The sequence below is a fragment of the Jaculus jaculus genome, chromosome 12 (assembly GCF_020740685.1).
Source record: "Jaculus jaculus isolate mJacJac1 chromosome 12, mJacJac1.mat.Y.cur, whole genome shotgun sequence".
Lineage (NCBI taxonomy): Eukaryota > Metazoa > Chordata > Mammalia > Rodentia > Dipodidae > Jaculus > Jaculus jaculus.
This window is the reverse complement of record NC_059113.1, coordinates 56,983,179-57,001,797: the sequence shown is the minus strand read 5'-3', so window position 1 is coordinate 57,001,797 and position 18,619 is coordinate 56,983,179. Positions and strand designations below refer to the sequence as shown.

General features: G+C 43.6%; 1 protein-coding gene across 3 annotated transcripts in view; it reads left to right on the top strand.

Annotated features, from left to right (window-relative positions):
• The window catches only part of Prkcb (protein kinase C beta), a 393,262-nt gene that overhangs the window by 276,069 nt on the left and 98,574 nt on the right, over positions 1–18,619 (top strand). For all 3 annotated transcript variants that reach the window (XM_004670196.2, XM_004670195.3, XM_045131080.1), the window contains one exon: positions 10,196–10,292. In XM_004670196.2, coding sequence (XP_004670253.1) covers positions 10,196–10,292 — 97 coding nt within the window. The remainder of the gene's footprint in view (positions 1–10,195; positions 10,293–18,619) is intronic.

Here is an 18,619-nt window from a genome sequence, read left to right as displayed (position 1 = left end):
GTCCAGTCTACTTAAACACTTCCAAACAGGTGTCTGCATTTGAGTATGGTGGCACATACCTGAGAACTTTGGAGACCGAGGAAGGATCAGGAGTCCAAAGCTAGCCTGGACTACATTGTGAGACTTTGTCTCAAAATAACAATCACACAAAGCCATTTATATACTTAACCAGTTGTCGACTTAAACAGTTCTTCTGGGAGTAACTTAATAAGCTCTGTGCATTTAGCTCAAACAAAGAGAACATGCAGAGCCATAAATGATAATGAGTGGAATTGGCTTAACATTAAGGGCGAGAGCATCAAGAGGAGGTCCAAAGTGCTAGACATTTGCACTTAGATGGGCATTAGATTAAAATCTCCCATGGGTCTAGGCAGAGTACCAATTTCCCAGGACAATTTCCCAGTTCAACAATGCATTAGGGACACTCAGCACATAAGCAATCCTGCTGAGACTGGCATCCAGGTCTTTGGAACGCCAGAACCTAACTCGACAGCCCATCCTCTCTCCTGAGGCCAGGGTAGACAGAGGGCTAAAGAACAGACAGAGGAGAGTGGGCCTTGTCTAGGTGGACAGGTGTGTTGTAGTCTTGGGCAAATCGTGGCTCCTCTGTGCTGTTTCAGCATGTGGCACTGCATCCACCACACTGATTATAACACTCTTCACTCATGGGAGACAGCTGTCAAGTGGGGAGCATGTTAGCAAAATAAAAGCTGTCTTCCAAAAGTGGCTGACAAAAAGTTTTTGTAGGCTTAGGACCAGAGAATTGATGGTAATGTTTCTATGGCTTCAGATGTACCAATTCTAGCAATTTTGGTTCTTGTCCCCAGAATTCTCGTAATACTCTCAGTAGGAGTTAAAACACCCCACCAGAAGCGCTTATGGGAGGAAGGGGGCTATTTCAGGCTTATAATTTTGAAGGGAAGCTTCATCAGGTAGAGATAGCATGACAACTGGTTCACATATTCATATATCAACTGGAGAGAGACAGAGAGAGAGAGAGAGAGAGAAGAGCAAGAACAAGAACAAGCCACTTACACCCAGTGGGTTGAGCCAATGATCCTCAAGGATTGCCCCCAGCAACGCGCCTCCTCCAGCAAGGCTCCACCTCCCCGAGGTGCCACCAGCTGGGGATCAGGTAGGAAGTTTAATCACAAACACTTGAGGCTATGGAGAACAGTTTACATTCAAACTGCTACACTCTCTCCTATTGAGTAAGTCATATGCCCTCCCTAAGACTCAGTTTACCCATCGGGAAGATGCTAGCATCTTCTAGCCATCCTATTGTGCTACATATCATGTGTCACATAATGACGACTAGGTCAATGACAGGGGTCTTCTGTAACAGTAAAGGATCTGGAAATTTCCTCTTGCCAAGTGCCATAGCATGCCAAATGCCTCTGACATTTAATACAGTGGCATGCTCGGCAGGCTTGTACACAAGGAGCCAAAGGTGAGAGACCAGAGCTAAGGTGTGCAGTGAGCTCTACTGTCTCGGTGCATGTCTGAGCACTCTCTGATGCCACACCATGAGGCTAGTGACACGTACTGGCTCTACAGCGATGCACAACTCTGATTTAAACCCATGTGGTCAAAGCCACACAGACAGCTGTGGAAGCTTCCGGATGTGTGGCGCCTGCCTGTAGCCATTCATCTGCCTCATGGCCATGGGCTCTGTCTGCTGTCAAACCCTCCCATGCACTTCTAATTTTGTTTATTTATGCAGCCTTCTGTCTTTCCCTTTGCTTTTTCCAGAGTTTATATGTTTTGTTTGTTTTTTTCCCCTCAAAGAATCAGCTCTAGAACTTGTGTTTTGATTCTGCATTTGTTTTCTTCTTCTTTTTTTAAGGTTTATTTTGTGCTTGGATTTGAATTTGGGTAGAATATTTTGCTACTTGACTGTTTTTTATTTAACCTTGCCTTCCTCTTTAAAAATAATGGTCTGTGGGCTGGAGAGATGTCTCAGCAGTGAAGGTGCTTGTCTGCAAAGCTTGGGGACCCAGGTGTGATTGCCTAGTACCCACATAAAGCCAGATGCACAAATTGGCACATGTGTCTGGAGTTTGTTTGCAGTGGCTATAGGCCCTGGCACACCCATTCTTTCTCTCTCTATCTGCCTCTTCCCCTTCCCACACTCTCTCTCTGTCAAATAAAATAAAATAAAATCTTTCAAAAAAAAATAATGGACTATCTTGGAGGGAAGAGCTGGTTTCTTTAAGTTTGGATGCATCATGTTTAAAGCTCATGTCCTGACCAGCATTGCTTTCCAAGGTCTATAGTTGTGTTATTTCTTTGTGTTCTAACATAGGTATATTTTGGCTTGCCTTGTAGCTTCCAGAATTAGCTATGCCAGTGTGTTTTTGTCCATAATATTAAATTCCAATTATGGTGGTTTAATCAAGGAGGATGACTTGCCTGCATCTCTCTCTTTCTTTTTCTTTTCTCTTCTTTCTTTCTTTCAATTAAACTAAGTGTACATTCAATGTTCCTAAGTATTCTGTGGACATTTGAATAAAAAGTTTGCATTTATTATTTATGTGGTATACATTGCAACATTATTTCTACATTTCATAGTGTCCAGATTCCTAATACCTATATATTTTCATTGTGTTGTCCTGAGTTAAATGTCTAATACTCATTATATTTCTCCTAATAAAACTGTTAGGGAAACATTTTTGTGTCTAATGTCTTTTGTATACTTTGTATCATTGACCACATAGCTATCCATGACTTTACTGACATGAAGTTACCTTGTCCTGTTCGCTGGCCTTTCATTCACTCACTCATTCAGTTTTTTTTTTTTTTTGGTGGGGGGGTTGAGGTAGGGTTTTACTCTAGCTCAGGGTGACCTGGAATTAACTATGTATCTCAGGGTAGCTTGAACTTACGGCGATCCTCCTACCTCTGCCTTCTGAGTGCTGGGATTAAAGGCATGCACCACCACGCCTGGCTTCATTCATTTTTTAGAAATGCATCACCAGATCTTGGGTGCTCAGGAGATAGTGGTGAACAAAACAAAAATCTTCAGCCTTCTGGAGTTTTCACTCTAGTTGGAGAAAGAAGCACTGCTTTTATGTAAGTAATAGTAAGCAGTGAACAGATGCATGTGTGTTAGTCACTGTCTCGTTGATAGGACAGAAACAGCTTGTGAAAGGAAGGGTTTATTCTGGTTCACAGTTCACAGATAGTCAGTCATGGTGGGGAACCGTGGTGGTAGGAATGTGAGGCAACTGGTCAGATTGCACCTGCAGTCAGGAAGCAGAAAGATGAATGCTGGTCCTCAGCTAGCTTTCTCCTTTAAATTCAGTTCAGGACCCTAAGCCACCTGTGTTTAGGGTGGGTCTTCTTGCCTCAATTAACCTAATTTAGAAACTCCCTCACAGTTGTGGCCAGAGGTTTATTTCCATTGTGAGTCTAGATCCAATCAATTTGACAAGATTAAACATCACAGAACATTTGAGGATGATAAATGCTATGGGGAAAAGTAAGAAAGAAATGGGAAGAGGGAATTCCAGGGAACTGATCTGCAAGGACTCAGGGGAATGGACCATGTGGTTATCTAAGGAGAGATTATCTAGACCAGGGATGTCCAAGTTTAGGGCATTCTGACATTACATTGTTGTCTACAGATGTGTTGGGCCACATTCGTAGCTAGCCTGTGGGCTGCAGGTTGGACATATAAGGCCCTAAGGCAGGAGTGAGCCTGGTGTGTTTGAGGAGCAGCGAGGTGGCTGGGGCTGCGGCTGGGTCAGTGAGCTGAGAGGTCTGGGAGGATGGTGGGGACTTTGGCATATCCTGTAAGGCCTTGTAAGGACTTTGCTGTTGACTTTGAATGTGATGGAAGGATAAGGAAATAAGGAGATCTGTTTTGCCCTTTCAAGTGTGCACTTCGGTAACCCTCTCTGCCTAGATCTTTGCCTGATCTTGTATGTTTAATCTTCCTGAGCCTTTTTCAGATCTTGTCTCACAGCAGCATACTGCTGGATTTACAAAGAAAAGAGAGGTGATTCTGAATGTCTGTTTTTCATGGGAAATGTTTTCACAGTTTTGATCTTTGCTGTTGTGTTTCTGTCATGACATTTCCAAAGATATGTTTTCTTTCCAGTTTCATTCCCTCCCCCACTCTGAACAGATAACTGTTATCTTAAATCATTGTTACTTTATATTATGTTTCCTAAAACTTTCTTTTATAAAGAATATTTATTTACTTGACACAAACACAGACACACACACACACACACACACACAGAGAGAGAGAGAGAGAGAGAGAGAGAGAGAGAGAGAGAGAGAAAGATAGACAGAGACAGAGAGAGGCAGATAGATATCTACAGAGAATGGGCATACCAGGGCCTCTAGACATTGCAAACAAACTCCAGACACATTGTGCATCTGGCTTCATGGGTATTAGGCAATTGAGCCTGGGTCTTTGGGCCTTTCAGGCAAGCACATTAACCACTATGCAATCTCTCCATTCCTGTTTCCTAAAACTTTCTTATGCTTTTTAATGATTTTTTAATAAAAAACTTACAAGAGAAAGAGAGAGAGAGAGAGAGAGAACTGGTGTAGGCACTCAAGGACATCTTACCATTGTAAATAAATTCCAGAACCGTGTGCCACTTTGTGTACCTGGCTTTACATGGGCACTGAGGAAGCAAATCTGGGACATAAGGCTTTGTAAGCAAGTTCTTTAACTGCTGAGCCACCTCCCCAGCCCCTGAACTTTCTTTTGTTTTTACTAATAATGACATGTGGGCTTTGGTGTAGACAAGTTAAGGAAATGGTATCACCCTCTCTGAGCTAGAAGGTCTGCTGTGCCACTCTGGAGCTCAGTCAGGTTCCTTAGCCTGTCTGTGCCTTCTTCCCTCACTTGGTGATGATCATGGTAATTATGTCAAAGAATTATTGGGATCACACATTAGTGAGCAGAAAGGAGGTAGCCGGTCACATAGAACCTATAGTCAGGGAGCACAGAGAGGTGATTGCTAGTGCTCAGCTAGCCTTTTCCTTTTGATTTGTTCCAGGAACCCAGACCATGGAATGGTGTCACATGTAGTGTCTGGTAGAGTACTCAGTAGTATAAGCCATTATTATTAATTGAATAATCGTTAGAAATTGTATAGATAAACAAACAGAACACTTTCTAAAATCCTATGCTCCAAGATAATCATTTTGATGTTCATTAGAGCTTGCTCTCTCTCTCTCTCTCTCTTTCCCTGACTCTGTGTGCATGTGCACATGAAACAAAGATAAAATCTCACAGCAACACTGTAGTCTGCATTTTCAACCTACAGTGTCTTAAGAACCTTCCTTCTGTTGGGGCAACACAATTTTTCTTTTTCTTTGAGACAGTCTCATGTATCTCAGGCAAGCCTTGAACTCAGTGTGTAGCCAAGAATGGCCTTGAACTTTTGACCTTCCTGCCTCCACTTCATGTGTCACCATGCCAGGTTTATGTTGGTGCTGGGGGTCAAACCCTGGGCTCCATGCATACTAGGAAAGCACTCTACCAACTACGCCAGGACTACATGGCCTTTAATAGCCTGTGTGAGTCATTCTGTAGGTCTGCTTCAAGCATAGGTGGGTAATGCATATCTTAAAAAGCAACTGTGCAATAAGCATCCTGACAGTGAAGCCTCTGTGAGTACAGCATTAATTGCTTCCTAGTAAACCCACAGGTCTGAGATTTATGGCTTTGAGAATGTAAGCATTATTAAAGTGTTTGCCAACACATCCTTTCTTTAAAATGTTTTCCCATCTGATTAATGTTGTTGGGAGAGCTTTACTTCACCCATACTTGTCAACACTTAATATTGTAAATTTCAAGTATGGGATGCAAAGATTATGTGGTATTAGTTATGTTTAACATTTCCATTTGTTTATATTTGTGAATGGCTCTCCTATCTTTTGCTCATTTCATATGGAATCATAAAACCTTTGTTTAAGGGCTGGGGATGTATAGCTCGTTGTAGGGCAGGTGTTCAACAAGCAGAAGGCCTGGGTTTGATCCCCAGCACTACAGAGAAGAAGTTTTTATATAAGAAAGATATTACTGACTCAGCCAACATGTATGTTAAAGTATTATCCCCTTACACAATACATCAGAATTTTGGTAATGTGTACTTTTATTGGTGACTTTTAATAATTCAGTACAATTCTAACCTAACATGATAAACATCAGGTCAACTGCCAGCAAATGTCCTTGCCTGTCTTCTAACTCACTAATATATGAATGCCTTTCCTGTACTCACTGTCTCCAGTGGATGTTTTCATTCAGTGATTAGATTTTTCTTTGAAATAATCTTTCCTAATTCCAGATTGTTCCCTTTTCAGGCTCTCTTTACTCTTGTTTTCTAGAGCTTTCTTTTGGCTGGCACCCTCACGGGAGATTCTGATCTGCTGCATCATCGCTTGCTTGTGCCTGGGTGACTGAGCTTCCCTGCATCTGCTGTCTTTCTCTCTGCATCCTTGTAGAAGGAGGAGTGCAGAAATGACAAGTACCTCTGTTCTAATCTTGTAGATCCAGAAGGAAGCTAGGAATATTTTATGGGGCATTTTTTTCTGAATCCTGTTTGGTCCAGACCAGACTCTATCCATGGATCTAATTGGAAGGAGACTACGGCTAGAGACAGTCTACCTGCCCATGGGGAAATCCTTTGCATTGGTTCTGCAAAGTTGGTCAGAGTCCCTGTCCTCTGTTGAGAGTGACAGTGTCCTTACCTGGCCACAGCTGGAGCATGTTTACTCTGAAGCTAGAAGGATTTCTCTCACTCTTTCTATGCTGCCCATGGCCAGCATACTTTGGGGACCACTTGCTGTCCTGCTCTTGGCACTTACCCTTGAAGGCCTTGCCTCTTGGATATGGAGGGAGTAGTGATCTTCACCTGTTGTCTGCTAATTTGTTCTTCTGTTGGAGTTCTGACTTACCCATGACAACTGGTCATTTTCCACATGACTTTGGATACTACATGGTTGAGGCTTAAATCATACTGGTTTGTGTCTGAGAAATCTATTCTTCTGTTCTCCTTCCATAGAGAAGGCATCAAGGGGCTCTGGTAGTTCCCAGCCCTCTCTAGCATGCTTTCCTAATCTTGTATCTTAAATAGGGGAGTAGGCAAGGCTTAGGCTCATGGACTTTGGTAAGCAACAGATTCTACTTGGACTCCAACCACACTGATTTGTATTTGTCTGTATCAGTTACTTTTGTGTTATCATGACACAGAGCATGACAGAAATAATTGAAGGGAGCAATAGTTATTTTGGCTCACAATTCAGGAGTTTTAGTGCATTCTCCCTTGGCTCCTGTGCTTGAGCAGAATGCATGGAAGAGAGCAGCTGTTCACATTAGTGGACCAAGAAGAAAAGCATGCTGCTGGAAGAAGGGGCCAGGCAGAACTTCAAAAGCGCATCCCTATTGATCACCTGGGACCCATCCCTAAATATTTCAGAGCCTCTGAAAATTGCATCGCCAGCTGGGGACCAAACATTCAAGACATGAGCCTTAAAGGATATTTTACATTCAAATCTGTCTGTCTTTTTTTTTTGAGGCCCCCCCTTTTTTTAAATGAGAGAGAGAGAACTGGCATGCCAGGGCCTCCAGCCACTGTAATCAAACTCCAGACGTGTGTGCCACCCTGTGTGCATGTGCGACCTTGCACATGTGTCTCCTTGTGCATCTGGCTATGTGGCCATGAGTCCTTAGGTGTTGCAGGCAAGCACTTAATCATTAAGCTATCGCTCCAGCCCCTATCCATCTCTTAAAAAAATCTATTTGTGGGCTGGAGAGATGGCTTAGCGGTTAAGCACTTGCCTGTGAAGCCTAAGGACCCCGGTTCAAGGCTCGATTCTCCAGAACCCGCGTTAGCCAGATGCACAAGGGGGCACATGCATCTGGAGTTCGTTTGCAGTGGCTGGAGGCCCTGGCACGCCCATTCTCTCTCTCTCTCTCTGCCTCTTTCTCTCTCTGTCACTCTCAAATAAATAAATAAAAATGAACAAAAAAAACTTTAAAAAAAAAAGCTCTTAAAAAAATTTATTTGTAACAAGTTACACTGGATTTCTTTTCAAGGAAGAATTAGAATCTTTATCTCTCTCTTTCATACTTTAGGCTGACAGGTGAACCTAGAGACTTTGCTTGCTAAGCTTCACCTCCAGCCCAGAAACTGTCATTAGAAGTGAACTTATTACGAACCCCTGATGTTTTAATGAAAAGCATTATGCTAAATTAATGTATAGATTAGCAAAATCCACTAAAGGGTGAAGTTTGCCAAACATGGCTCCAAGTTCTCTCATCACCACTTTAGCTTTTGACAATTCTGGAATTCACATGAGGAGGGTACAACAGGTCCTCCTGAGCTGCAGTGAAGACATAGATGTTCTCTTATTTTTGATTGTCTTTTGGGAATTTGGAGGGAGAGGATTGAATGTTAACAATGAAGGGCTACTGGAATTGCCTATTCCCAAGTTTTGGAAACTACTTAAGAGGATTTATGAATGGAGAAAAATTGTGATAAATACTGTAGATTTTGTTTAAGGAGAACCTTTGGGAGGGAGGAACTTAGGGCATTTCCCCTGCCTTCAGAGTGTCCCTTCTCCTTCCTCATTCTTTTCCTCCAACTGGTCAAGAACAAACTAAACCCCCATGTTTATCATAGGAATAATGTGTGGCATTAATAATGATGATGCCATTTATTGAGCTCTTGCTGAATACCCAGTGCTGCACTTATTATTTTACACACATCATTACATTTCAAATTCACCATCACTCCATGAGAAAGGTACTTTTATTTCAAAGTTTGGATATGAAATACAAAGGCTCAGATGGGACCTTGGATTCAAGGTCATGAAAGGGGGCAGGGACTGAGGGGAGATGGACCAGTCAAGGTGTGAAACCAGGGCTTGTGCGCATAGCTACTCAAGGACAGTGTTTCTTATGAGGCTGAATGCAGAGGAAGAGAGCACTGTGAGGTCCATGGCCAACAGGGCAGGAGGACCAGCATGGCAAGGTGACAACCCCTGCAGGATGCAGGGCAGCAGAAGGGTGGGCAGCAGGTGGAGAACATGTGCAGTGGGGACGTCCTCATCTGACACAGGGCCACGGAGCACTTAGTAGACAGAAAGCGGAGCATGCATATAAAGCCAAGGGATGCAACAAGTAAAGGGTGTGTGTAGAGAGAGAGAGAAACCTTGTCATCACAAGGCACACAACACACACGCTTTTTCTGACGTCTATAGAATATAGGTTAAGTATACCTTATGTGCAATTTTAAAGACAAGACTACTTTTGCATTTTTAGATTTTTTTGAGGGGGTTGGAATATTTGCATATATATAATGAAATGTCTCAGAGATGGGACCCAAGTCTGAACACAGAATTCATGCATGCTTCATATATGTCTTAAATACATAGCTTGAAGGAGATGTTACACAACACTTTTTGTAAACTTGTGCATGAAGCAAATTTTTCCATTTAGGGTCACCGTATTAGCGATAAACAAATTTTGGATATTGGACCATTTTGGATATTTTTGCATGTGTTTGTATAGGATGTAGTGTGCTATGTGTATGGTATATGCACAGGTATGTGGAATGTGTGGTATCCTGTGCGTGTGGTATATGCATGTGTGTAGAGTGTGGTATGCTGTGTGTGTTGTGCTGTGTGGGGGTTGTATGCACATGTGTGTGTAGATGCTGTAGAGGCCAGAGGAGAATGCTGGGTGTCCCTCTGTATCACTCAACCACATGTTTTCTTGAGATAGAGTCTTTCACTGATCCAGGAGCTGCCAGTTTTCAGTCAGACTGAACAACAAGCCCCAGCAATTCTCCTGTATCCAATCCCCACAGCACTGGGATTACAGAAATATATGGCCACACCTACACATGCTGTTTGTATGGTTGCTGGGAATTAAATTCATGGCAAATCAGACCCTCATGCTTCTGTGGCAAGTGCTGTTTACCCACTGAGCCATCTCTCCAGGCCTCATTTTGGATTTTGAATTTTTGCACAAGAGCTGCACAATCTGTAGTTATAAAAATATCATGCGTTTTTGGACACACTTATCAAACCTAAAACATGAGTCCCAACAAAACACAAGAATCCTTGGCACATGTTTTCCAGCAGGCCTGTTGATCATGTCCTGCTAGACTAAGTACCATCAAACAGTGAGTCATGGACTCTGTTCCCACCTCTTGTCTCCCTTTAGGTTCAAATTATTGAGCCAGGAAGAAGGCGAGTATTTCAATGTGCCGGTCCCACCTGAAGGAAGTGAGGGGAATGAAGAGCTGCGGCAGAAATTTGAGGTGAGACTTTGTTTTCTCTGTGTTGGTGGGAACAAGTCTGTCCTCCACTGTGACATTGCCTGTTGGCAGTGTTTCCAGAGAACATTCCTGACTCGGCCTTTGCAATGCTGCTCCGGTTTTGGGAAAACTCCTTCTACTTCAGGACTCCAGCAAAGTGTCCCTCTCTTTGCAAAGTCATTCCTGCCCCCCATCCTTGAGTGCTCATTCTATGTCCAGGCCATTTTGATGATGACTTGAACTGGTTGTAATGGTAGCAATGGGAGTGCAAGAAGAGGGTGGAATCTGGGATGTTTTGGAGGCGGAGTCAGCGTGGTGTGTTGATGGGTGGTTTTGGATCTGTCTTCAGGGCAGTCTGTACTGGTTACAAGGGAAATTCTCTATGTTGGTAACACCATGAAGACTCTGTGAGTGGACCACCTCAGACACTCATTTTGTCAAAGATGTAGCCTTGGGCTCTGCTATTGTCTGTTCCTACTTCAGAAAAGCCCTTTCCCATTTTTAAATATTTTTATTGACAACTTCTACAATATCCCATGGTAATTCCCTCCTTCCCCCACTTTTCCCTTTGAAACTACACTCTCCATCATATCCCCCCCCATCAGTCTCTCTCTTTTATTTGCTGTCATCATCTTTTCCTCCTGTTATGATGGTCTTATGTAGGTAGTGTCAGGTGCTGTGAGGTCATGGATATCCAGGCCATTTTGTGTCTGGAGGAGCACGTTGTAAGGAGTCCTACCCTTCCTTTGATTCTTTCTTTCCTCCACCTTTTCCGCAATGGACCCTGAGCCTTGGAAGGTTTGATAAAGATATTTCAGTGCTGATCACTCCTCTGTCACTTCTCAGCACTGTGGTGCCTTCTGAGTCATCTCAAGGTCACTGCAATCTGAAAAGAGAAGGTTCTCTACCACAAGTGAGTGTAGCATTAATATACGGGTATGAACATTAAGAGAGAGCAGTGGGTCCTATCACCACTCATGGAGCAGCAGGTAGGCAGAGCACCTCCCGGTCCTGCAAATAGGATGTTTTGGAGAAAATGGTCTTGACTACGTATCTTATATGTGCATGAGTCTGTTGGGGGCTGGGGAGATAGCTCAATGGGTAAAATGCTTGCCTTGTAAACAAACCGGGTAATGATACTGGGCATGGCAGTATGTACTGGAGACAGAACCCTGGGGCTTGCTGGCCAGCCAGTTGAGCCTAATTGGTGAGCTCCTGGCCAATGAGAGACTCTGTCTCAAAAAGAGGTGGATGGCATTCCTGAAGATAACACTTGAATTTTTCTTTGGACTCCACATGCATACACATATGGCCATACATATACAAACACACATGCATATATGTTATACACAGACATGCAAAAAAATTGAAAACCCAAAATAGTGTCATGTGGGAAAATACAGTAGTTCACACTAAATTCTGTAAGATCCAGTGAGAATGCATTGCTTCTAGGTAAGTAATAATCTACTAACAGCCCCTTGCCCAAAGTTGTGTAAAACAGAAAATCTAGACGAGGTGGATTATTATTGCTATTCATTAAATAGTTGCACAAGAACATTGCAAAATTATGGTCATATAAACTTCCGTGGAAGAAGGATCAGGTAGTTTCAGAACATATTAGCTGTATTTGTCAACTTCTCTTTGCTGGGATAAAAATCAGTTAAATGACCAGCCAGGCATGGTGGCACACGCATTTAATCCCAGCCCTTGGGAGGCAGAGATAGGAGGATCACTGTGAGTTCAAGGCCACCCTGAGACTGTATAGTGAGTTCCAGGTCAGCCTGGGCTAGAGTGAGACCCTACCTCAAACAACAACAAGAAATTCAATTAAAGGGAGGAAGGGTTTATTCCAGTATGCAGTTCCAGGTTGCAGTCCATCATGGTGGGGGGCATGGTGGCAGGAGATTGAGGCAGCTGCTCACATGCAGCACAGTGAGGACACAGAGGGAGACTACTGTTGCTTCTCAGCCAGCTTTTGATAAGTCCAGCACCCCAGCAATGGAATGATATGGCCCATAGCTAAGGTGGGTCTTATCATCTTAATTAACTTAATCAAGATCATCCCTCAGATGGGCACAAAGGCTAACCTAAACCACATAATACTTCACAGGTGAATCTCGGTCCTATCAAGTTGATAGTCATTATAAACTATCACAGCAGCCTTGTTGAAAACACAGGGGAAAGTCCATGGAGGAAATGGCAAAGCAAAGTCCTGGAGTCACAACAACTAGGTGAAACTACAGGTGACCAGTATAAGCAGAGCAGAGAGGGCTAAGGAGTGAGTCTAAGGTAAGGCTGGGGAAGTGGATGGGGCCAGATCAGCAGGCACTTGGCATTTATTCTAAGAAGCATGTTAGTGTTTCACTCAACTTGACAGACATAGCACTTGAGTAGATGCCTGTCCTTGGCCTCAAGCCTATGCCTGCCACACAGCCTGGGCAGCAGTGACACTACTCACCCAGGGGTATTTCCTTGGAAGAAAGTAGAATAAACACATTGGCCTTGAGCCTATCAACCCTCCTCCACTATTGTGGCTTGAATCTGAAATGCCCTCCATAGGCTCATGGTTTGACTGGTCCTCATGTGGTAGTGCGATTCTGGAAAGTTCTGAAAACTATAGCTAGAAGAAGGAGCTCACTTTGTGTGGGTCCTCGGGAGTGTCTTGCCCATGGACCCTTCCTCTCTGGTCTACTTCCTGCCCACCATGACATGAACAGCTAACCTATGCCACATGCTTTCCACCAAGATGCTATTTTGCCCAAGTACATGAGGCCAGGCAGCTGTGGACTGAGCCCTCTGAAATCCTGAGTCAAAATGCATCTTTCCTGCCAGAAGTTGTTTCTGAGAGGTTTTTGGTCACAATGATATTAAAAGTGACTAACACATACTATGACCTTATTGACTGAAGGTCATTTTCATAAAGGCCGTACAAGCACAGTGAACTGACAAAAGAACCATCCCACCACATAGAGCTGGAAATTGGATGTTTTCAGAAGAGGACAGGAAGGTAATGTTTCCAAAGATAACTATGGATGAGGCTGTGTCTGGGTTAAAACTGTGTGACTGTGGGTTAAAAAAAAAAAAAAAAAAAAACAACCAAGACTGGTATTTTCTTGCATAAAATGAAGTCTCAGTTTTGCAAAATGATTTCTTCTGTCCTGGGGCAGCCTGGGTGATGTTTCCAAACACCAAGGAAAACATTTTCTCCACGAACAGAGCATTTGTCTGAGCCGGTAATTGGCTTGAAGTAAAGAGCTGTTTTATCTACATGCAACAAAACGTGTCCCTTTCTTCCTAGCAGGAGCCTGCAAATGCTTGTTTATGCCTGAATTATAATCACTCCATACCATAGTTGTTGATTAAAAAAAATGTTTCCAACAGACCAAAATCATTCTCAGACACATGGAGGAATTTTACATGACCTTGACCATGAGAAATGTAATCCCTGCGAAGTAACCAATTAGCACCTGGAATGACTCAGAAATTACTTTTAAGTCTCTTATCTGGAGGAATTCTGAGTGGCAGTAAAATGGAGCCAATGGAAGGGTGGTGATAGTGTTCTGTGGTGGGTGCGCTGGGTACAGTGAGCTCATGTGGTCCATTTGAGAATGTTGCTACCTCTGGCTGGGAGGACAGCTCTGTGGCCCTGGCCTTGCCAGTGGGCTAGAAGGAGAACACTGATTTGGATAGCCTGGTTGTAGGGGTTTCTGGCAGTTTTAGAATGCATTTATTTAAGCAGGTGCTCATTATGCACCATTTGTTACTGGAACGCCTTACAAACATTAGCTCGTTGAATCCTTGTCACAGTCCTAAGTGTGAGGCACTAGGACCACTCCCGGTTTTCTTTTGTAGATAAGGAAACCAAAACCCAGAGATGGAAAGTAACTTTCCAAGACCCCAGATCTGGACACTGATCTGGGAGTGAGAGACAGGCAAGAAGGCATGCACCTGTAATTCCACCACTCGAGAGGCAGAGGCAGGAGAATTGTGAATTCTAGCCAGCCTATTCGACATAATATGTCGCTGTCTCAAAAACAAAAATCAAGCGGTAGTAGGATATTTGCGTATTGACCCCTGCAAGCCAAGCAGGGTAAGGAGGGTAGAGCAGACTCAAGCAAGGGAAGGAAGGAAGAAGAAAGTATATATAATCATCACTTGGGGTTTGTGGTGGACTGGTTCAAGGATACCCCTCTCACCAGTGAATATCAAAATCTAGGGATGCAGAATTCTCTTACCTAAATGGCATTGCATTTGGACAGAATCCACACATACCCATTTGGGTGCTTTAATGGCCTCTAGATGGCTTTTAATAACCAGTGCAATGCCATTGGTCTCTCAGTAGCTATTGTACTGCATTGTTCGGGGAATAATGAGAAGGGCCTGCACATGGTCAGTACAGACACATTCTTCTCTGCATTGGGTCATGGCTGGCTGAGTCCAGGAGATAGAATATGTGGCTGCTAAGGGCCAGCCACAGGATCAAGCAGTCACCCCTGTAGGCAGCCAGACTTTAATCCTGCAGCAGGATTCTCGGGGTGTTTGAGTGTCCCCATCCAAGGGCAGGGGCTGGGGCCTTCCCTGGGGCTCACTTCCCTACTGGCTGCTTCTGGAGATCTCACATGGAACATTTCTGCCTACTGGGTTTATGGGCCAGTCTTGCTCTTTCAAGCAAAAGATGAATCCCCAAAGCAGAGGCAGAGTCTTAGGGGCTTGCAAAGAATAGCTTGGGTGTCTGGGAGCATGCCTGAAGGTCTTGGTGACCATATCTGTGAGAGGAGCTTGCTGGTTCAGCCTGGCTTTGAATCCCACTTCTGTTGCTCCCCTGCTGAGTGATATAGCATGCAAGTTACTGGGTGTCTTTGAAGTATCCACTTGCAATCCATAAAACAGAGAATTCTAGCTCTTCTTACCATATGAGGCTAGGTGAGGATTCAATGATGTCATGCATTTAGAAGTATTCTGCCTGTCATGAGCATTCAGATGCTGGTGGTAGTATATTCATATATTTCCCTTAAAATATATGAAGTTTGGTGTGTGCTTCTGGGGGTGGTGTAGGGAGAACCTACAGGGGCTCCTAGCCTTCTAGGGTAGCTGGAAGCACCCTTGATGGCTCCTTGCAGGCAGAGGGATGCAGAGGAGACTGTAATTTAAGCCAGGACAGGCATTGATCATCTGAAATGCAGCTTGTAGCCTGGTGGCCTGGGAGCCTTTATGCTCCCATAGGACATTCTGCAAAGTGGCCTGGCTTCACTCAGAAAGGCTCTCCTTTTGTTTTCTCTTTGTACACTGAGTTCCCTGGCTCTAAATTGCAGACATGAAAGGCAGCCATTAATGGAGTCTTGTTCTAAAGGCATTTCCTGCCCAGCACGGGAAAGGACAACTTTCATTTTCCAATGTTCTGCCTTTGATGTAGTACCTGCTAGGCACGCATCTGTGTGTAGTGGTGGGATCTTTAGAAGGACACATGACTGGTTCTTTCCTTAAGAAAGCTCGTTGTGTAGAGGTCACAAACCCAAATTCTCTAAGAACCAGAAACCTAACAACCACAAAAAAAGTCCTGGTCCCTGAGTTCACTTCAAAAGGGAGTCTGGGGCTTTTGTTGTTTATTTACTTAGCTTTGTTTCACCACTAGAAATTGAATTTGGATCCCCGTGCATGCTGGGGGAGTACTCTACCACTGGGCTACCCAGCCCAAGTTTGTGTCTTTATGATGCCTCCTGACTTTAACAGGTTCAAGTGTTAAAATGTTAGGGAGAATAGACCAGCCACACAATTGTGCTTCTCACCTAGATTCTAGAAACTAAACTAAATACTATTATATAGTGCCTACAGTTGGATCCTTCAAATAGAAGTTTGTTTTAGCTCATTACTTTTGAGGATGGAAGCCAAAGATTGGGCAGTCCTGTCCATGTGGCTTCAGGTGAGGACTGCCTTGACTGGGTCTCAGCATGATGGAAACGTGGACGTGGAGCTGAGTGTATGCAGAGGGGCCATATGCATGGGTGGCTTTGCTTTCTAGTGACCTGCTCTGGAGAGAATGAACCCCATTAGACCAGGTATTATGCCTTCCTGAGGGCAGGAGCCCAGTCACCTAATCACTTCCCACTATGCATTGCCTATTAATTCTCCACTACCTTTCACATTACAACAGAAACCAAGCTTCCAGCATGGGGACCTCTGGAAGACATACCCAATCCATATCCAAACCAGAGCAAATGTCTGTGAAGAAAGCCACAAAGCAAGCCAGGTATAATGGCACATATCTGTAACCTGAGGGCTTTTGAAAGACAGGAGACCCATGAGTTCAAGGCCAGCCTAGGCTACTTATTGGGTGATATCTTGGAGGGGGACTGGGCAGGACACAATAGCAAACTGGCATGATTGAGGGAAGAGGGTCATAACCCTAGACTCAAAGGTTTGCAGGGCTGATGGCTTATTACTTGAAGAATAGAAATCAAGGCTGGGGAGATGGCTCAGCAGCTAAAGACACTTGCTTGCAAAGTCTAATAGCCTGGGTTCAATTCCCCAGCACCCATGTAAAGCCAGAATCACAAAGTGGTGCATGCATCTGGAGTTTGTTTGCAGTGGCAAGAGGCCCTGGCATGCCCATAATAACTCTGTCTTTATCTCTCAAATATATAAGTAAAAATACTTTAAAAAGAATAGAAATCAATCAATTAAACCACGAAACTGGAAACATTTTCCGATCTCCAGTTCCTCTAAGAATATCCAAGTAAAATAGTTGGGAAGTGTGAGGTCCACGCTTTTGTTTCAAAAGATGTGAACTAGGACCTTTTCTGGTGCACAGACACACCCAGTGGTCTGGGCTGGAAACTGGTTGGAGAATCAAGTGTATGAATGTGATGGATCCCTAGTCCACCATGTAGAAAGCAGGGGACACTGATAAAGCAAAGAGAAGTGGAGGGAGTGTCAGTGGGTCATTCCCACCAGGAAAATCCCAGGAGGCTCAGGGGAGGATTCAGGATGGTGTGGACATAGCCCAAGGAAGGCAGGGAAGCTTTTCTCTGGGGACCTTTTATTTATTTATTTATCTGTTGATTATTAGATATGGGCATATTTAGTGTGTAAACACATGTTCCTACCATCCTTTCCTTCCTCCCTGCCCCTTTTCTGAAGAGGCCTTCCTCAGGGATGCAGGTCAACCCCATGGGGGTTATGGGTCATGTATTATGGAGATGGGGAGGTAATGACTCTGTGCAAAGTGTCCCAACTTGTGGCTCTAACAATCTTTACAACCCCTCTTTTGCAAAATTCCCTGAGCCATGCTAGGAAAATTTTAAGTCTACTTCATTGATAGGCACTTAGGAGCCTCTGGATCTCTGGTTTGGTAGGAGTTGAGTGTCCTCAGTACTTATCTACATCACCCTTGTGCTAATATAAGATGCTCTAAGAAATCAGCATTCTTACTCAATTTTCCACTTCTTCTGTGGTTTCAGCTGGGGAAGGGGTGGAGTGCACTGGGTCATTTATCTCCTCAGTCCAGCTCCCATCTGAAAAAGAGAAGCAGATTCTCCAGTGGAGAATGAAGTCAATACCAGATAAATAGGGTAACTATTAGTAAGTTAGAGAGAATTAGAAGGGTATAGACCCTTTTATAGTCTAAGGTTAGTGGGAGCTTGACAATGGAAAGTGGATTCCTTATCTGGATATGATTATGACTTGTTTCCCAGTTCCAGGTATGGGTTCCTTTCCACTGAGGAGATCTGTTAGCCAATCCAAGAGTAGTTGGTTACCCACCATGGCTGTGTGCCACTATTTCACTTGTGTGAGCATCATATCAGGTTGTTTGGTTCTGAGTTGCTTAGACTTTGAGTTGTTTGGACAGATGTTGGTCTTAACTCACCCACCAAAAGACACAGCATATCAGGATGGATCACAAAACTGGACCCTTCTATCTGCTGTCTTCAAGAAACCCACCTCATCACTAAAGATAGACACCTCCTCAGGGCGAAAGGTTGGAAAATGACATTACAAGCAAATGGAATAAAAAACAAGCAGATGTTGCTATATTAATATCTGATAAAATCGACTTCAAACCAAAAGTAATCAAAAAGGACAAAGAAGGCCACTTCTTACTCACCAAGGGAATAATCCAACATGGGCACATCACAAATACACACACACACACACACACACACACACACACACACACACACACGTCAAACACAGGTGCACCACAGTTTATAAAACAAAATCTACTCAACAATAAATCAGAAATAAACACCAACATCATGATAATCAGAGACTTCAATACTCTACTATCATCAATAGATAGATCATCCAAGCAGAAAATCAACAGGGAAATAATA